At 44.4% G+C, this 21186-nt stretch overlaps 1 protein-coding gene and 1 long non-coding RNA gene across 4 annotated transcripts in view; one reads left to right on the forward strand and one right to left on the reverse strand.

The window, feature by feature from the left end:
• The window catches only part of NINL (ninein like), a 58552-nt gene extending 37605 nt beyond the window's left edge, over window positions 1–20947 (forward strand). For all 3 annotated transcript variants that reach the window (XM_081188420.1, XM_081188422.1, XM_081188421.1), the window contains exons 16-24: window positions 941–1050; window positions 1687–2033; window positions 3911–4015; window positions 4630–4699; window positions 5827–6111; window positions 7603–7716; window positions 16127–16339; window positions 17604–17717; window positions 20149–20947. In XM_081188420.1, the coding sequence (XP_081044546.1) occupies window positions 941–1050; window positions 1687–2033; window positions 3911–4015; window positions 4630–4699; window positions 5827–6111; window positions 7603–7716; window positions 16127–16339; window positions 17604–17717; window positions 20149–20334 (1544 nt within the window). In that variant the 3' untranslated portion in view covers window positions 20335–20947. The remainder of the gene's footprint in view (window positions 1–940; window positions 1051–1686; window positions 2034–3910; window positions 4016–4629; window positions 4700–5826; window positions 6112–7602; window positions 7717–16126; window positions 16340–17603; window positions 17718–20148) is intronic.
• On the reverse strand, window positions 19576–20143 carry LOC308584267. Its single transcript, XR_014006722.1, has 2 exons — window positions 20017–20143; window positions 19576–19703 (listed from the first exon to the last, which is right to left on the reverse strand). It is a non-coding gene; the product is annotated as an uncharacterized lncRNA (long non-coding RNA).
• Window positions 20948–21186: the final 239 nt, after the last annotated feature.

Below are 21186 nucleotides of genomic sequence, written 5' to 3' on the forward strand. Positions count from 1 at the left end.
TGGCCTTGAGCCATCTAGACTCTGAAACCTTTCCAGTGTGTCAGTAAACAGTTCTGATAACGGGCCCACATTTTAAGTTATTCAATCACCATGGCGCATATTTATAAATAATATAAATATAAATAAATTTTTATTTATAACCCGCCCTTCCCGGTTCAAAAACTGGGCTCAGGGCGGCTAGCAACAACTTTAAAACAATTATAAAAGCAGCATAAAATACAGTATAAAAACATGAATAACAATAAAATTCAAAAATCAATTTAGGGGAAATAAGCATTAGATAATCCCCAGGGCTAGCTGGCTGAATTGGTCCTTCATGGGCCAGCGAGGAGGCCAGGGGAGAATAAGCTGTGGGGTCTCAGAGTGGGTGAGTGGCTGGGGAAACTCAACCAAATGGGCGGGGTATAAATAATAAATTATTATATTATTATTATCTACATAAAAGGGGAGGGGGAGTGAAGAGAAGGGAAGTAAAAGATCGGGCTGAATTCAAATTAAAGGCCAGGCGGAATAGCATACAGTTGTGTGCTTCGAACCATTGCACTCTCGTTCCCCTTCCCATGTTCCCTATGTGTTGGTGGAGGAAAAGCAACCAGAACACACCCCAGATACATGATCTATCTTGGCAGGTTGTTTCCTCAGTTTGACAGTTTGTTTCCTCAGTGTTCCAAGAACAAAGGAAGATCCTGCTGGATCAGGCCATTGGCCCGTCTAGCTCAGTATCTTCTTCTCACAGTGACCAACCACATGCCTACTGGCAGTTTGCAAACAGGACCTGAGTTCAGTATCATTCTCTCTTCCTGCGGTTTCCAGCAACTGAGAAACATGCTTCATCCATTCATAGAGGCATGGTCATCCTGTAGTAGTAGTTTTATCCTCCACGATTCTGCATTCTTGGGCCTGTTCTTTTCCTTTCTTTCAAGAATAATTTTATTTATAGGTGTCGTTTTCATTGAATCCGGTCCCTATTCAGTAAGCATAGAAATGGAGCTTCTGGTTGAAGAACTGAAGGAACAGCATCAAGACCTGAAAATACAGCTGGAAACCAAGGTAAGTCGAGGAGGAAGACACAGGCAGGTGTTTAAACAGCAATTCAGGTTTAAAATCGTCATCAGAATCAGTAGACTCTCAATATATTTCTGAATGCAGTCTTTGGGTTACTTGCTCAGCAGGATACATTTGAGTATGTTGACCAAATGATGTAGCTTTTGTTATTAAATTTAAAATAAATCAGCATTTTAAGTATTATTTTTTATATATAGATGTAAACTCATTTATGATAATGAAATGTTTTGGGGGTTTTTGTGGTGCTTTTCTCCATTGCTCTTGTAAATTAAGTATCTCATCGCCAATGTAAATTAGGAGAATGTGGGACGGCATATTATGGCTTTTTGTAGAAAAGGGTGGACTTGGTTCAGTGTGGATGACAAGTTAGTTCTGTATGAATGCAGTAAGTCTGTATGGAGTAAGAAATCTTTATACAAGATTTCCTGCTGTTAAATGCTCTTATTCTTTATAAAAATCCTACCCTCTTGAAACCCATAGGCTTCTAGCTCTTGCAATGCCTCACTTCAAGGATCAAGTTGTTAAACATGAAGTAAAGACTCTCGACTGGTTTGTGCATGTATTAACCATGCTAACTAAAAGAATGTGTAACAAAAGTTTGGTTTGGCTTTACTGCGCTAGGTCAATTACTACGAAAGAGAAATTGAGCTGATGAAAAGGAACTTTGAGAAGGAAAGGAAGGATGTTGAACAAGGTTTTAAGATTGAGATCAGCGAATTGGAGGAACAGAAGAGCGATTTGGAAGAGCTGAACGCCAAATGCCAGGAGGTGATAGATGGCTTGAAAGACCAGCTTCAGAAACTAGCTCCTGCCCAAGAACTCGAGAGGAGCTTTGAGAAGGAGAGGTCAGAAATGGAGCAGTACTATGCCAAAGAGATTTCCATTTTGGGACAGAGACTGGCCCAGGAAAGGGACAGACTGGAAGAAGACATGAAGATGAAGCATGAGGCTGAGACACACTTCATGAGGTCTGGTGACATTACTGTTTTGAAACATGGGCACTTGGCAATATAAATGGTAGTCTCATATTCTGCTACATTGTGTTATGGTAGAACCCTTGGTAATTTAGGCAAAAGCCTTTCTCACCAATGCGGTTGTATGGTACCCGGTCCAATTCCCTTCTCACTTTTGGGGAATTGTGACATTTTTTGCCTTGAAGCAGCTGGCTGGCTGGCACACTGTCTCTGGAATGGCTCTCCATGTGCCTGCTAAAGAATTATTGCTCATATGCTGTTTCACAGCTACTGTTCTATGAAATGTATGGTTCTTCTATAAAAATGCACTCATCTTTTTAAAATGATTTGACTAATCATTGCATGCTTGCTTATTACTTTTGGGCTTGTTCACGTGCTACGTTTTATAGCAGAGATGATCCATCTTCCAATAGAAATTCTGTTCCATAGTGTGCATTAATTCAGACTCTGACTGTATGCACAACAAACAACGGTTTGCAGGATTTGAGGTGTGTGTGCTTTAAATGTGTGATGTGTATGTAGCCTTTCAGTTCTCGTGTGTTGGTGTGCGTGGATGCATTTTCTTCTGCGAGGGATGCTTAATAGATGCAACTACACGAAACATGCCTAACATCAAAGAGAACAGAGCATGTGTTCCTTTATGGGACACTTTAGATCTCTGGGTCACAACTACTATTCTCATAGTGACTTGAGATCAAGTTTGTGTGTCCCGTGCCGTAGCATAGAGCTCTAGTTTGTCTCATAGAAGAAAGAAGTCATAGATTGCCTGTGAACAGGATAAATAAGTAGCAAAACGCGGGAGCCAGTAGTTTGAGGAGGGATGTTTGGCAAGTCCGTAGCACACAGAGAAAGGCTTAACCCCACACACCCAACAACTGCCATTCAAAGAATAAAATAAGTGAATGTGTAGTGCTGGCATACATTTAACATTTAACACTTAACATGGGTGGCACTGTGGTCTAAACCTCTGAGCCTCTTAGGCTTGATGATCAGAAGGTCAGCAGTTCATAGAATCATAGAATCATAGAGTTGGAAGAGACCACAAGGGCCATCGAGTCCAACCCCCTGCCAAGCAGGAAACACCATCAGAGCACTCCTGACATATGGTTGTCAAGCCTCTGCTTAAAGACCTCCAAAGAAGGAGACTCCACCACACTCCTTGGCAGCAAATTCCACTGTCGAACAGCTCTTACTGTCAGGAAGTTCATCCTAATGTTTAGGTGGAATCTTCTTTCTTCGAATCCCCGCAATGGGGTGAGCTCCCATTGCTCTGTCCCAGCTCCTACCAACCTAGCAGTTTGAAAGCATACCAATGTGAGTAAATGAGAGCAGCAGCAAGAAGGTAAATGGTGTTTCCGTGCGCTCTGGTTTCCGTCACGGTGTTCCATTGCGCCAGAAGCGATTTAGTCATGCTGGCCACATGAACTGGAAAGCTGCCTGTGGACAAACTCTGGCTCCCTTGGCCCGAAGAATGCCGCAACCCCATAGTCACCTTTGACTGGACTTAACTGTCCAGGGTTCCTTTACTATTTACCTTTAACACCTGATGTAGTTTGACCCTTACTGAACAGTGGTGTAATGGAATAATATGAATAACATCCATCCATCAAGTGTTCTCTTTGATTTCTGTGATGTAAGTGGGTATAAACAGCACATCTGGAAGCAGCTACTTTTAAAAGCATTGCATATAATAAGATTATTTTTTTTTTAAAGCTTCTCTTTTAGGGGATTGTCCAGTTCCGCTGCCTGTTCTCAGACACATTTATTTTGATGGCGCTTAGCTGAGTATGGCTAATCCAGTTGCCAGATTTGTTTAACATCCCCAAACTAACTCCATTCCTTCAATACTTTTTCTCTCTCCCGTGATGCAGAATTGAGCTCCACAGAGTTTCAGAAGACAACCTCATCCTAAAAAATAAACTTGGAAGATTTCAGCAAGAAGTGGAGGATGTTGGTGAAGCAAACAGAAAGCACAGGTTAAAAAGGTGGGGGGGGGGCGGTTCTTTGGGAAGCTTGCAGAGGAACTGTAAATGTGAAACCATACATCTTCCCAAGAGGCAACTCGTTGAATAAAAGGATTGTGTAATTTTAAAAAGAAATATTGACGAGAGGGTCTAGCCGCGCACAGCGAGCCCTCAGAATGTGGCTGCATCAGTGCAATGAAGTGTGTGCTTCAGTGTACCCAACGGGATGCTCAGTTAGAGTGTTGTATGAATACACGTACAAGAATTGCCAGTCTGGTCCTTAGGTCTGCCACCTTAAATCTGTACATAGACATGGTGGGAGGACTAAAAATACGAGGGCTAGATCCAGCTGCCATGAAAAACAGCTTTGCTTTTAGCAGACCTACTATTAGTATTCTTTTTTTTAAAAAAAAATCAAGATGCTTGTGAGTTGAGGACCAACATAACTCATTTTCTGAAGTTGCGTTTCCCCCTTTTTTTTGCAAGCCACTTGCACTGATGTTGCAGACAATAGTGAAACATCAGCTGTGACTTGTGGCCGCGTGTTTCCTGCTCCCGTTTTAGAATCTATGCAAAATATGTTTAAATGGTTGCACAATTTAAATTGTTTCCCCTTCCTTCTTCAGAAAACATATTGACGAATTGATGGTGGAAAAAGAGAAGGTGATGCGTGGAATAGAAGAATTAAATCAACTGGTAAATTATATATATATAGAGAGAGAGAGAGAGAGAGAGAAAAGTACAATTTGATATGCCTTTACATAAGACCCAGTCCTGGGATTTTGATAAAATGATCTACTAGCAGGTGAGGGATGGGGGAAGCTCTTCCTAAAACCCTGGAAAGCTGCTACCAGTCATAAAAAACACAACCTTATACCAAGTCAGACCACTAGTCTATGTCTTCCTCTTCTTCGGCAGTCACTCATAGCCAAGTAAGATTGTCTTCCATAAACATGATTTTAACAATGAGTCCATAAGTAACTGTGGAGGCCAATTCTGGATCCACACGTCCTTCCACCGTGGCGACATAGATTTCCGGGTGGGAGTTGATCACAGTGTGGATTTGCTAAGCGTGCCTTCCTCTTTGCACATTTCTCCCTTGCATCCTGAGTTCGAGTGTCTTCAAAGCCCATGACACCTTTGGTAAAGGCTGTGTATGTAGCTCAGTATTGTCTACACTGACTGGCAGCTGGCTCTTTGGGGTTTCAGGCAGAGGACAGGGTTTCAACCCCATCTGGAGACACAAGAGATTAAATTTCTATATCCTCTTTCCAATGTTTAAATGCTTTACAATCCTTCTAACTTCGTCCATGCAAGGTTAGGCTGATGGACACCCACTTTGCCCAAGGTTCATCTTATCAGCTTTGGCTGAAAGTTGGATTTCCAAGTGCCAAAACCATACACTGTCCCGCCTTGCAAAGAGTTAAATGCTAATTCATTAGGGGTTGAGTTCTTTTGCAACCTTTTGAATCTTTCAGTACATGTGCCTTTAACAATGTACGTGTAACGTTGGAGTCAGTCTTGGGTTGCTCTGGCAGTGCCTCCTTTTGTTCTGCCTGCCATAGCTCCAGTAATTCAACCATCAAACAAACCAGCCCTTTCATCCTGAGAAAAGGCATTTCTTAACTTCCGCCACCCTCGTTAAGAAATGTACACTAGGTGGGATACTGCTCCAAAAAACAGGGAGGAGACCCCTGCACCCGTTCTTTGTGGGCAAGCAGTATGAGACACCCCCTGATGCAGAACTCAAGATTAGATGTTAAGATGTTTTCCCCTGGTTGGGATGAATGCCGCAGCTCTGAATGTCTGAAATGCCTCTTTAGAATAAACACTACAAAGTGGAAATCTTCCAGTTAAACACCAGGATAGATCAGCTGAGCCATGAACTCTCTGAACTGAGCAGTGATAACAATGTCAGCCGGAACACCGTCAATTTACTGAATCGGAGGCTTGTCGAGCTGGAGAGCCAAAGGGACCATGAAGCTGCGGTTGCCAGGCAATTTCAAGAGGCCTCTGCTGAATTGACAAAGGAGCATCTTCAGGAGCAGTTGGCATGGCAGGGAGAGAAGGCCCTGCTGGAGCAGCAACTGAAGGCCTGGAGGGAAAAGGTAAGGTTGATCGGAACGGGGAGGAAGGGGCACATCAGTTCCAGGCTGCCATGTCCCACTGCACAAACCCAGCTATAATGTTGAGCCAGCCATGCAATATTCTGGTGGACATTTCTAAGGCCTAATACGCGGACCATGGATACAGGGATGCACTGCTTTTTACTACTTCGATAGAAAGCTTGGGTTGCTGTGGTGGTCATTGAGTTGCTGTGTTTAGGCAAAGGAGGTGGTTTAAAATATGTTGCCTTCTGGGAGAAGGCGGGTGAAAATTCTTTCATTCACCTTTCATTTACTTCATTCCTCTACTAGAACTAAAACTAAAGTTTCAATTTTGTATTCCTTGTATAAACCGCTTAGAGGCTTTATTTACAATCAAGCAGTATGGACATTCTGTTATATAAAATAAAAAATAGAAGTGCTGAACAGGGGAAGAGTAGTACTTTCAAAAGGAGCCATCACAATGAAAATTCTTCCATTCTTTTTGCTTCGCACTTGGTTTAAATTATAAACTATCTGAGCATGCTTATGATTTCTTGCCTGTGTACTGCTAGCCCATGGCTAGTGGCAATTATTTTCTGGGAGTAATAAAGGGTGAAATGGGCTGCCCATTAACAGCCCCATAGAGCAAGTCTGTGAATATCGGAGTGTAATTGGGTGGACTTGTTTGCCTAGTGAATTTATTAATGCAATGGAATTTAGAAAGAGCGTCATTCTAGGCATATCGGAGGAAGACTACAATGGTCACACATAAGGTTTGGGTTTGCATGGATAAATACAAAATCAAGCATCCCTAACCTTTTTGGGCCCAAGGACACACCTGGGAATCTAACAAATCGTCACAGGTACCTCAAAATACCCCTTTCACAGAAGGAAAAACCTAGGGATGCTCAAAAACTCTTCCAAAACCCCTATATTCCCTGAAACACACACACAAGAAAGCAGGCGTGCACCAAGAGGATTTGTGTCTTGAGTATGCTGTGTCCCACAGAGGACCTTACGGTCTTCAAACAAAAACATCTTGGAGGTCCCGGGCCATAGGGAGGTTAGGCTGGCCTCAACCAGAGCCAGGGATTTTCGATTGTGGCCCCGATCTGGTGGAACGCTCTGTCACAAGAGACTAGGGCCCTGCGGGACTTGACATCTTTCCGCAGGGCCTGCAAGACAGAGCTGTTCCACCAGGCCTTTGGCCAGGGCTCAGCCTGACCCCCTCCTTTGGTAATCCTCAAAGAACGCTAGGCCAATGGTTGCCATTAATTTGATTTTGAATTGATTTTAGAATGAATTGATTTTAGAATGCTGTGTTACTTTTATTGTTGTTAGCCTATCTGAGCCCGGCTTCGGCTGGGGAGGACGGGATATAAATAAACATTTATTATTATTATTATTATTATTATTATTATTATTATTAGTATTAGTATTAGTATTAGTATTAGTATTAGATTCCACATTGTTGCTGGCCTCATCCTTTCCTGCCATTCTCTCCTTGAACAGGCCAGCCAGTCTCAGGAGCTGGAGGCTGAACTGGAACGTTCGACGCAGGAGTGTCAGATGCTACGGCTAACAAAAGCACAGCTGAGAGAAGAGGTGGAAGAATGCCAGGATCGGGTAGGCTGGTGCAGCTGAATATGACCTGCCTTTGGCTCACTGGGAGCATCACTGCCTGTTACAAATGAGGGCCTAGGCACGGCTGAAACAGCGGTGAAGTGTATGCCCCTGGTTGGGCAGAGGAGCAGGCCTGGAGCCTTTATGCCTGGTCAAAGAAATGTGTCCAAACATTAGACCTAAGAGAAGATCTATTCCCAATGTCATAGATTTGAGGGGAAGGTAGGATTGTTGTAGCGGGATAGCAGTGTTGCTGTTTTACAACTTTAAAGAAAAACAGAGCTGGATGAATTCACTGACACTGGTTGTGCACTTCTTACTCTGCAAAAGCAAAAAGTACCAGGGCAGTTTCTACTGGAGTTCGCCTGTTTTGCCTACGTTTGGATATACATTGCAAAAAATAAATAAATTCTGGCTTCTAAATTCTCCAAGAGAATTAGTAGTGGATTAGTACCACTACTTTATTTTGAATTGTTCTGATGAGAAATAACCTTTAAATGGACTGTGGAGTATTTCAGTTCTCTGTGTGCTACTGGGGCCCAGCCATCAGCTATTAAGTAGGGAGGGGAAAGGGATTTGTTGTGCAAAATGCACAATTTTAAGCTTCTTGCTTGGCAAGGTCTGCTGCAAGGAGATCAAAGCAGAGACGATTTTTTATTTATTTAAAATTATTGGTAAACCCCTTAATATTTATTTAATTTCTGATGCAGGGGTGAAGGTCAGGATGACCAATAGAGAGCCAGGCTAAGAACCTCTGAAGCCATATTATAGGGCCATCTAAAAGCTAAAAGCACAAAGCCATTTTAGAAAGCTAAAGACTATTTCTCTTTCTCATGTTTGTCACTTTGCCACCTTTTGCAGAGGCAGCAAGCATGCAAGCTTGCAAGGATGTGGTTAGGGTAGCTTGCACCTGAGGTTAAGCCATTTCTGAGAAACGACCCCTGACAAAGGCAAGTAGCAGGACGTAGCTAACCACCTAAATCCAGATATAACTCTGAGAGAGAGAAACTGTCAAAACCACAGGACGCGTTTCCAGTAAACACCTGCTCAGGGGCAGTTCCTGGAACTAGTACAGAGGTTAAGTAGATTATAAGCCAGTAGCACCACCTAGTGGAATAGGCAACTTGGAACCGAAAGGCCACCACCAAATTTATTCATTGGTTGAGCTTTAATGAATATGTATCAATGACCATAGGAAATTGTCAATCATTGGCTAAAGGGATGCCAAGGGGCTGAACTGTGCTTTGCAGAAAGATATATAAGTTGACTGCCCCAAAGGGGGGGCGGGCATTCTTCATTTTCCTGAATGCACCCTATTTGCTTTTTGTCGGACAAAAATCCAAATAAAAACTTTTTCTTTAAGAAACTTTGCTGCCTGATTTTTACATTCCTGGTCTGAATACCGATGTACCTTTCATTTCTGGTGCCGTGACTCGGATCAGAAGGACTTTAAGTGTCCTCAGAGACCAGGAGGCAGCTCCCTTGCCCTCTGGGCAGAGACAGGGGAGGGTCAACAGACCTCCTGGCTTCCACGTGCACACCGAACCTTTTCTTCGGAGGGGGGCAGAAGGCAACTTGACCCTCTTGCTGTATCCTGGGACAGAGGACAACGGATTTGAAGAGCCGAGGTTGGGAGGACAGGACAGAGAAAAGCCGGCTGGGGTGAGTACATGGCAATAAGCCCTGAGGGGATAGGAAATCCTCCTTTTAATTAAGGAGAAGGGAGATACTGATCACATCTCCAGCGTGGATAGTGGCATTAAGTAGAAGGGTTGACTGCTGACAACCACCCACGCTTTGGTATTAGGAAGGAGAAAAAGGGGGGGCACAGGGTGGTTAGTGTGTCGTGCAAGCGTCCAACGAGAGAGGCATTTTGTGCATGTATGTGTGTTACCCCGGGGCATTCCCCTGGGGTCGTAGCAACAAGTACTCAATTTCCCAGTCGGGCGACCGCACCTGGGTGAGAAAAGTTGCGAAATGAATGTGTGAGTGTTTGGTGTGGGGACGCTGTACAGGGCCATACTGAAAATGGGAGGGGGGAGGCTTGAAAGGCTTGAAAGGTCCAGTAATCCCCCTTCAATGTATGTTAAACAACTTCAAGGAAGGACCAAAATCAGCATAGACCAGGGGGGACATCCTGACCAGATTCCCTATATAGACAACTGGCTGAAGGTGGTAGATGACAATCACCCCCCCTGGTTGAAGAAATGCAGGACTGAACATTGCAAAGTCACTCCCTCATGTTAGGTTTTGGAGAGGGAAGATGTACAGAAGAAGTGCAGTGTTTATGGAGAAGAGTGTACAGAACAGTAAGCAGTTATTACTGCATTAACAGAGGAAAATAAAAGAAAAGAGCATGAAACAGGATGCTGCTATAGAATTAATGTAACAGGATCTTGAACAGACAAATGAAGGACTTAATAGATTAAACACAAGTCATTTAGAAGAGAGGTCTCAACTAATTCAAGACCTCCAGAGGCATGGAAGAGAATTTGACAACCTCAGAGAGGTTTTAGCTGAGAAAGACAAAGAAATTTCTGCTATTATTTCAAATACAAATGTGTATTCTGAGCAGATTAATATTCTGAAATGTCAGATCAAGTGCAAAGAGGATGAAATGCAAGACAGGGAAATAGTGTTGTCTAAGGCTGAAAGGGAAGTCCAGTTACTGAAAGATCTACAAACCAAAGGTGTGAACAGTGGAGGCAGAAAGCTTTCAGAACTTTCTGACCAGTTAAGTGCAATAAAATCAGAACTGGCTGAGGGAAAAAAAAATTGAAAACGTTAGTAAAACAAAAGAGAATGAAGAATTTGTTAGGCAAAACAAAGAGACTAGCCAAACAGTTAAAGATCTTCATTCTACAATCAATACTTGTGATGTTACTTAAAACAACAAACTCATGGAGTGTGAGTCACAAATTAAATTGCTTAAAGAACAAATAAGTAAATCAGCTAAAAAATTGCAAGAAACAGAAATAGAATGTAAGGAGGAAACAGACCATCTTAAATCCCAGGTCGATGAACATATCTCTGTAAAGGAGAAATTGAACAAGTTACTAAAATTAAAAGAAAAACAAAGAACAAAGTTTTGTGAATAAGCTGAAATCAGTGAAAGATTCACACAACCAGCTCACTTTACAAAATGCAAAAAAAAGGGATGAAGATTTAGCTAATTTATCCAGACAACTTGCTGAACATACTGACCATCTAGAAATTGTCAAAAGGTCACTGCAAAAAAGGCAGAGATTGTGATATTCCTAAAAGACAAGTTTAAAGTTGTGGAGCAGCAGGCTTTTGCAGAATCCTGATCCAAGGCTTCAGTATTTTAGCAAAACCTCTAAATGAAGTTACCAGAGGAAGGGAAAGAGACCCCTTTGAGTGGGGACCGGCCCAACAAGAAGCCTTTGAGACTATCAAGCAATTAGATTCCACAGCGAAAGGCTGGCCACCCTGTCTGCGCGCTGTCACTGCCACCGCCACACTAGTGGAAGAAGCAGACAAGTTCATGTTTGGCCAGGAGATGCATGTGAATGTGCCCCATTCGGTTCTCACCCTTATGGAATATAAGGGGTACACAGACTGAAACAGGCTTTGCCCAACCCATTGAGAAGTCTGCAGGCGCAGTGGAAGCTTGTGAAGCAGACGTGCCTGATGTTCTAGAGAGACCAAAGGGTCCTAGCCATTTTAAGGGCCAGCGTTGATTCTTGGCTGTTGGCAATACTCCAAGGGAGGAAGTCCTGGGTAGCGTGGCAGCCACTGAAGACAGCATGTCAGGCCACAGTGGCAGCCAGACCAGAAGGGGCTGTGGGACGCCCAGAAAGCCCAGAGGGGGCTAGAGGATGCCCAGAAAAAGTACCGAGCCCAGAGGGGGCTAGAGGCTGTTTTGGGAAGCTGTTTCTACGCTTCAATAAGTTGTTCCTCAGGCAGCAGAGCACCCAGAAGTGGGGGTGCAAGCCAGGCAAGCCAGGCAAGCCGTTCCAATACCTCTAAGAAAGCCAAAGTCTCCAAGAGTTGTTTGTGTTCTGAGGCGAAGTCCAACAGCAAAAGGCATTGCCCTGCAATTGGCAGCAGGATGCAAGGCTAATGTCCAGAAGTTGAGACGTTACTGGAAGCAGTATGGGGTCCCGAAGAGATTGCCGTGATGCACTGCAAAGCCCATGGGAGAGGCCGGGACATGGTCACTAGGGGCAACCGGAAGGCAGACAACGCAGCTCGTGAAGCAGCTTTGAAACCTCCACCAGCACTCAACGCAGCCCTCATCCCACAACTCACTCCAGACGATGTGGAACCATGCTACACACCGGAGGAGCAACAGTGGGCACGCCAGGAAGGAGCAACACTCCAGGAGGGATGGTTCCGTCTACCAGAAAACCGTGTTTTTGTGCCCCAACATCTGGCTACCGTGATTGTGAAGAATTACCACGAGTCCACTCATCTAGGGGGTCCAGCTGCCAGAGCACACCTTGGGAGACTTTTCTATATCACTAACCTTTCTCAACTAGTTGCTGCTATATCCCAGGGGTGTGTCCTGTGCGCCAAGAACACCCCCAGACAAGGCCACCTCCCCCCACCGGGTGTACAACACGTGGGCTTTACCCCTATGGAAAGCCTGATTGTGGACTTCACTGAATTGCCTCCAGCTAGGGGTATCAAATACCTGCTTGTGTTTGTCTTCACCCTGACGGGCTGGACAGAGGCATACCCCACTAGAACAGAGATACCTTGTGAAGTGTCCAAGAAACTGTTACATGAACTCATACCCCGATTTGGCCTCCCCAGAAGTATTGGCAGTGACAATGGCCCTGCCTTCATTGATAAAGTTGTGCAAGAAGTGTGCAAGGCGCTGCAGATAAACTGGAGGCTACACGCAGCCTACAGACCCCAGAGTTTGGGGAAACCTGAGCGTATGAATCGCACCTTGAAGACCCACTTGGCCAAGCTGACCCAGGAGTCGGGACTACACTGGATAGATGTCCTGCCCATTGCCTTGTTTCAGATTCGGAGCGCTCCAACCAAGAGACTGAGACTATCACCCTTTGAACTTTTGTATGGCAGGCCACCCCTTTCGTCCGAGACATCCCCGCCAGTTTGGGGCGGGTGGGAGATCACATCACTCAGGAACAAGTGCAATTCCTGTCCCCGTGTGTGTTTGCTTCCCTTTCCAGGTACTACCTCGAGCCTACACCGTGCAGTCTCGCTGAGCCGGTCCACCAGTTCCAGCCGGGTGACAGTGTGGAAGCGCAGCCCCCTCATCCCTAAGTGGCGAGGCCCATATACCGTCCTCCTCTCCATCCCAACTGCGGTGAGAGTAGCCGACGTGACTCCCTGGGTGCATCACACGCGTCTGATCATCACCTTGTGTCTGACGCTACCGGAAACGCGTTGGGCCACGGGCAACGTGATCCTGCGACTGATCATCACAAGGACTTTCACAAGGACTTTCCCCTTTTCTCTATTATGTTCTGTATTGATTTGCTCTATGTCCTACTGCCCTTTTTGCTCTATGTCCTATTGTCCTGACCCCACTGAGCCATACCAACCCTATTGGCCTGCGGACCTCTGCTATGACTGGTTCGTCTTGCCAGTGGTAAGAAATGGCGTGCTCATTGGTTATTGGGAACAGGGGTTTGATGAGGTTGCCGTATTGAAATATCCCACTACCCCACTGTGGCTTCTCTTCCACACCACTGTCCAGCGCACATGGGTACTGCTCCTACGGGAAGTTGCAGAGACGGTCGAAATCTATCGAGTTCTGGACCGCTCTTGCTGTTGTGGGGGGGTAACCAACTGTCAATCGGGGGGTAGAGCACTGTACCAACCCCATCTGGTAGACCAGGTCCTAATCTTAATCCAGGTGTTGCATGGGACGGAGCCTATCTTAATGCAAATATTGCAGGGGAGGGAGCCTGAACCAGGTGCGCATTGAAATTGCTGAACAAGTGCCAGTAAATCCTGCAGCCCCACCTGTGGTTGTCGTGGTGGCTCGAGCCTCCCAAAAATCCCAGAATACTGCCTGAACTACTGGGCCTGGTAACTCCACATCTAATGCCCTTGAATGTGGTAGGGTATTCTTGTGGCTGCATAAGGGTTGCCACCCCAGGCTTCAGCCTCCATAGGCCCTGGTCAGAGACCACATAGGTGACCTCCACCCAGTAGGACCAGCCTTTGAACTTTACAGAGTTTATTGCCATCCCTATAGCTCCCGAGGCCTAACAGTGTATCAGTGCCAGGCGGCCACTTTTCCCTGTGTAGAGTGGGAACGTTTTGTGTGTAGACGCTGTTCACGCCTCAGTAGGGCCAGGAGTTAGAGGCCCACATGACCTGGCCTTCGTGGGCCCCCATCCCTTTGGCCTGTGGTATTTCTGTGTTGGTGGTACAGTTCTTTGTTCTGGGGCACCGAACATCCCTCGCATCAGGATGTGGATCATACCCTGCCTCCTGATGGTTCTCACCTCTCAAATGGCCACAGGGTGGAGGGAAAACACCTTCCTGAATATGACAACAGCTGTAGCTAAGAGCCTGAACAGGTCTGAGTGTTACAGGCTGATTTGTACCACAAAATTAGTCTAGATGGTGCAGGTCTCCCCAGTGTATGTAGTTGAATTAGTTCTTAACTCCCAGGTTGGTCATGGTTAAAAGAGATTTTGCTTGTGATTTTACTTCTCTTCGTTACCATTTTACTCTTATCATGCTTTTTGCCTTGCCTTATTCAGATTGTACGCCAAATGGTGAGCCGCTCAGTTAATGCAGCAACACGTACCTATATCCTGGCTCTCTATGATGTTGCACCTATAGGTCCATCAAGCGAAAATGGAGAACCGTGACCGGTCAGCATTTTCGTGATGGAAAGGGGGGAATGCAGGGGTGAAGGTCAGGATGACCAATAGAGAGCCAGGCTAAGAACCTCTGAAGCCATATTATAGGGCCATCTAAAAGCTAAAAGCACAAAGCCATTTTAGAAAGCTAAAGACTATTTCTCTTTCTCATGTTTGTCACTTTGCCACCTTTTGCAGAGGCAGCAAGCATGCAAGCTTGCAAGGATGTGGTTAGGGTAGCTTGCACCTGAGGTTAAGCCATTTCTGAGAAACGACCCCTGACAAAGGCAAGTAGCAGGACGTAGCTAACCACCTAAATCCAGATATAACTCTGAGAGAGAGAAACTGTCAAAACCACAGGACGCGTTTCCAGTAAACACCTGCTCAGGGGCAGTTCCTGGAACTAGTACAGAGGTTAAGTAGATTATAAGCCAGTAGCACCACCTAGTGGAATAGGCAACTTGGAACCGAAAGGCCACCACCAAATTTATTCATTGGTTGAGCTTTAATGAATATGTATCAATGACCATAGGAAATTGTCAATCATTGGCTAAAGGGATGCCAAGGGGCTGAACTGTGCTTTGCAGAAAGATATATAAGTTGACTGCCCCAAAGGGGGGGCGGGCATTCTTCATTTTCCTGAATGCACCCTATTTGCTTTTTGTCGGACAAAAATCCAAATAAAAACTTTTTCTTTAAGAAACTTTGCTGCCTGATTTTTACATTCCTGGTCTGAATACCGATGTACCTTTCACTGAGTGGTATACATGGTGCAAAACAAAGAACCGCTGAAACAATAGAACGAAGCTAAAAACTCCATAGAAGAATACCAATGGTACAAGATCTAACCTTGTGGATCAGGGAAAGTCTTGCGTTCTGCCAATACAAGGACATTCTGGGTGGCTATGGCAGTTACCCTAGTCACAATCTGCTCAAGTGCAAAGGGGAAACCCCTGAGCCAATCTATTCTGTTAAATGTCTGGCTCATTCTGCAGCTGGGCTAAAATGTTCTCCTGCCCCCCATTGGCTGATGGCAGAATGGGGGGGCATTTCGGGGGTTATTTCAAGGGCAGGAATCTTACCAGTGGTGATGGGACCCACAGTGGAGGCCCTTCCAGCAGCTGGATGTCCCCCGCCCAATTTGATGTCTCAGGCTTAAGTGTAGTTTCTTGCAAATAGGCAAAAAGTAACCCCTGCGTATTGCAACTACATGCATGCATTTTTGCAGGAAGCAATTGCATTTTGATGTTTGAGGCTTTATTTCAGTTTAGCAGTGCATCTGCCTTGTTTGCATTCATCTGGGATTAAGTTCTTTCTGCCTTTGAACAGGCAGGACAGATGAAAGGTGTTGGAGAGGTGTTTACTTTTTTGTTTAAAAAAAAAAGCCAGAGTATGAATAAAATAGAGGACAAAGCTTTAGATGTAAATATATGCCTGCTTTTATGGGAAATAGCTTTGTGGTGGGGTTTGTCCCTACCCACTATTAGAATGCAGCCCCTGATAGTTTCCCCCAGTGCTCAGTCCAAGAAAGGTGCTCTGTTCCTGGTTTTCAGCATTTCAACTTTTAATGATGTTTTAAATTTTCTCTTGCATTGCAGCTACTAGAAGCCAACACGAGCTTGAGCATGGCCAAGTTTCGGCATTCACAGGAGCTAGAAGAGTTAAAGGGCCAGGCAGGCAATTCCGTACCTAAGGCCTGCCTTGCAGAGCTAGAAAAGAGATTGGCAGAAGAACAGAATGTGGTCAGGCAGCTGCAAGGAGAGCTGGACTCCCAGGCGAAGCAGATGAGATGGCAGGCGGCCACATATCAGGTAGGGAAGAATGGTGCTTGAGTTGTGTCTCATACAAAAATAAAGGCTCCCTAGGCGGAAACGCCTGTGGTTTTTACACAGCCTCTTCCTACCTGAAACAGGCACTTTCAAACAGCGACTCTCGCCTAGTCTTCATTTTTTGTTATGTAATTATTTCAACTATTTATACACCATTTAATGCCATAGTCTCTAAGCATTGTAGAATAAAGTTACAAAAATCATCCAACAGAGATAAGATCGGTTAAAATTAATAGTGAAAATCCGGGGGCTCGGGGGGGGGGGAAGGAACCCTTACTTAATGTGCCTGTTTAAATAAAAAAGTACAATAGATCCAGCACATGAAGCAAAATTCTGTAACTTGTATAAATTATACAAGCCTCCTTTTGTTATTGGTGCAGGAGCACCACATGCAGTTAAGTATCTGCGGCAACGCTGCATGTAAAATACTGTGCTGGGAAAGTTATATCCTAGTGAAAAGTGGACTCTTAACTCTGAATAAAATACAGTGGTACCTTGGGTTACATACGCTTCAGGTTACATACGCTTCAGGTTACAGACTCCGCTAACCCAGAAATAGTACCTTGGGTTAAGAACTTTGCTTCAGGATGAGAACAGAAATCGTGCTCCGGCGGCACGGCAGCAGCGGGAGGCCCCATTAGCTAAAGTGGTACGTCAGGTTAAGAACAGCTTAAGGTTAAGAACGGACCTCCGGAACGAATCAAGTGCTTAACCCGAGATACCACTGTACCTGTATTATGTAAAGGCTTGGCTGCAGACAGCACAGAGAGCATCAATATACATCTGGGATAATTTGTGGATTGTGTTTGAGAATGAGCTCTATTCTGCCTTGGTCCGACCACACCTGAAGTACTATGTCCAGTTCTGGATGCCATGATATAAGATTATGTACAATCTAGAACGGTTGCAGAGGGAAATCAAGATGATAATAAATGGTCTGGAACCAAGCCTTATGAGGAATAGTTGAGGGAGTTGGGTATGTTGGAGGAGACTGAGAGGAGATAACGGTAGCCATCTTCAGATATCTAAAGGAAATATCACATGGTAGATGGAGCGAGCTTGTTTTCTCCTGCTCTACAGGGTAGGACTTGAACCAGTGAATTTTAAGTTACAAGGAGATTCCAAGATAATAAATCGTTATTTCAGATGCAGCATTGGGACTTGAAGTGAATTGATTTCCCAAGGGTAGTTACTTCCCATAACTGTTGTAATATCACGGCTATGACTTGCTCCCTTTATTTTGCAGGAAGAGCATGAGAACTTGCATAGATTAATGGAGGAAAAGATGGGAGAACTGGAAATGAATTTGAAGAATGTGCAAACAATGCTTCAGGAAAAGGTGGCTGAACTCAAGGAGCAGGTCAGTGGAATGGGGATTAGGTGGTCTATGGGCCCATGATCTGTTTACGGCATTAATTCTTTGATTAAATGTAAAAATATATAATTTGTCTGGAAAAGGACATAAGCTGGCCAAAAATAGCCAGGGCACCACCAAGACGTGTCCCGAATTATGCCAATGTATTTGGCACTGAATGATTTTCATATACAGTGGTGCCTCGCAAGACGAAATTAATTCGTTCCGCAAGTTTTTTCTTCTTGCGAGTTTTTCGTCTTGCAATGCACGGTTTCCCATAGGAATGCATTGAAAATCAATTAATGCGTTCCTAGGGAAACCGCCTTCAGACCAGGTCCGGGGACAGTCTGTCCCCCGACCTCTTCTGAAGGCTGGGGGGGGGGGGGACAAGGGCTTTTGTTCCCACCCCCAGCATTTTAAAAAACCCCGGGACAGCGGAGGACTTCTCCGCTGTCCGGGGCGATGTAAAAGCCCCTGGGAAGGCAGGCAGGGGGGACAAAGACTTTTGCCCCCCGCCCGCCTTCAGAAGAGGTCCTGGACCTCTTCTGAAGGCGGGCGGGGGGCGAAAGTCTTTGCTCCCCACCGCCTGCCTTCAAAAGCCGTCCGGGACAGCGGAGAAACGCGCTGCCTTTCTCTGCTCTCCCGGGAAGGCAGGCAGGGGGGAGCAAAGACTTTCGCCCCCCGTCCGCCTTCAGAAGAGGTCCAGGACCTCTTCTGAAGGCGGGCAGGGGGCGAAAGTCTTTGCTCCCCCCCGCCTGCCTTCAAAAGCTGTCCGCGATAGCGGGAAGCGCTTCCCTGCTATCCCGGACTGCTTTTAAAATGCTGGCGCTGGGGAGCAAAGCCTTTCGGCCCCCGCCGGCCTTCCTGGACCTCTTCTGAAGGCCGGAGGGGGGGAAAGGCTTTGCTCCCCACCACCAGCATTTAAAAGAGGTCCCCGGAGATTTCCCTATGGGCTTTCGTCTTGCGAAGCAAGCCCATAGGGAAATTCGTCTTGCGAAGCGCCTCCAAAACAGAAAACCCTTTCGTCTTGCGGGTTTTCCGTCTTGCGAGGCATTCGTCTTGCGGGGTACCACTGTATATTGTATTTGAGTGACCCTGTTTCATGGTTGCTACTGCTTCTGGTCCTCTCCAGTCATTTGTAAGTGTCCTGCACACTGTGTGAACTGCAAGCTGCTTGGCTTGTAGGCAACACATAAAAGCCCCATGTGGCAAAATCCAGGATTCTCCACTCTTGGTATAAGCTGTGGCCCCATCAGTCAGTGCACTTCTGGCTACAGTATATGGAAAGACAAAAGAACAGCTACCCCCTTTCCCGGGCAGGTTTGGTAGGATACAATACTAGAACAGGCTATCTATAGCCATTCTTAGAGCACATCTTCAAGCTAGCACTGGATCTGGGGTTGTTCTAAACTTTTCCAGTTTGGATTTATAGCAAAGCTGTTATTCTGGACAGTTTGTACATCAACTAATTATTCCAAGGTCAAAACACGAAGGGAATGGGAAATGTGCCGACATAAATTGTTATTTTTTTAAAAAGAGGGAAGATGGATGAAAAGGGATTATTCTAAACTAGTCATATTGCTACTTCCAAGTGGTTTACAGAAAAGTCAAATCAAGAAAAAAATCACTATACCTAAGTGTACAAAAGTTAAAACACTAAAACATTAAAATTACCGCAACTTTCTAAGAACCATCATTTTAATTAAAGACGTGATTGTCCCTGTGTTTGCAGTGGTTCATATTTTCTGTTTAAGATGGGCTACATTCTGGGTATGAGGGAGAATGGTGGTTACCTCCTAAGGTCTTGATATAAAAACAATTGTTCAAAGCAGGGGCAGCTAACTTGTGGCCTTCCTCTCCATGCTTTTGAACTACAACTCCCATAATCCTTGGCCACGCTGGCTGGGACTGATGGGAGTTGTAGTCAAATATCATAGAGCATCATAGGTTAGCCTGCTTTAAACCTGTTGTTAAAACTTAAAACCAGTGGACCTAATGAATGTTAGAAAGATGTTCGATAGAAATTAAGCGGTTTCCAGCTGTAATGCTTTAGGAGATAGGAAAAAAGGATTATAAATGGGTAAAAGTTTTATGGTAAGGATTTGCTGAACTAACAAGCTGAAATGGAATAAAAGAAGGGAAGTATGAGGAGGTCGGAGGAAATAAGGGTATGGAAGTTATGTTATCGAAAATTAATGTGTGTTTTTAACTGCTTATTATTTTGTATGTTTATTTTTCATTTTTCTTATATCTAAAAATTTTCTCAATAAATATCTTTTTTTTAAAAAAAACAAAACCAGTGGACCATAGCACTTGCTTATTTCCTAGTTAATATTCATGAGACTGCTTTTCTAGCAAAACAGTAAGCAGCATGTTTTTGAGTTCTGTATCATCACCAAACACAGATTAATGGAGTGCTATTTATTTTATTTTCCAGTTTGAAAAAAATGCCAAGTCGAATCTATTACTGAAAGACCTGTATGTGGAAAATGCACAGCTGATGAAAACTCTTCAGGTTACAGAACAGAGGCAGAAGAACACAGACAACAGAAATTTAATACTGGAAGAGAAAATCTCATCCTTGAACAAATTAGTTAGAGAAATAACTCTGGCATCTCAATGAAATCTGCTTTTCAGTTGTTGGCATTAAAGCAAAAATGACAATCTGTGGTAGAAGCAATACTCCATGCAGCGGTCCACTTCACTGTATACATTTCTGATCTTGGCCAAATGAGTATTATTTACTTCTCATGAGACTCAAAAAGGACATGATATTCAAAGGATCCCTCAGCTCTTTCATGTGGGGAAACCATCACAGAAAGCAGCATAACCAGCATGAGAAACATACTCTCAGGGATAAGTTTGAAGAGGGAGATGCAGCTCCACTAGTCAGTAGCAATAAACTACTCCATCTCATTTTTTTTTGCAATGGGGAAGCTAAAGCTTTTAGTGCCTTCTGATCATTTTCACGGAAGTCTCTTTGGCTCTCATTCTGTCTCAGGACTGAATATTTATTGTGATTGCAATATTCTTACCTCCCCGTGCCTCACCCCCACTCTAGTCTGTACACTGGCTTGTATCGTGTATATATATGTACAGTTTTCTACAAGTATAATATGTACTCCTTTAAATCAGTGTATATCAGATGTAAACAGAAAAAAAACTGCTGTTATGTTCCTTTTTGGTAAAATTTGACATGACTTTTTTAATTAAATGATATTTATACTGCTTGTGAAGTCACTGGATTTTCTCTCTGTGTGCAAATGGCTGGGGTAGATATGTCGGGAGAGAGCAGCAAATGGGTAAAGCTGGAACCTAACTAAATGAGAGGAACGACATGGCTAAGAGCCCATCCTAAAATAACTAAGACAAATGCAGAAAATAGACTACTTTTTAAAGTACCTTCCTATTTGGCGGATTAAATCTCATTTAGTTTAAAGTAAGAGAGCAATTGTTTTGGTGGGGTTTTTATGTT

Source organism: Podarcis bocagei (assembly GCF_964188305.1).
Source record: "Podarcis bocagei genome assembly, chromosome: 3".
Lineage (NCBI taxonomy): Eukaryota > Metazoa > Chordata > Lepidosauria > Squamata > Lacertidae > Podarcis > Podarcis bocagei.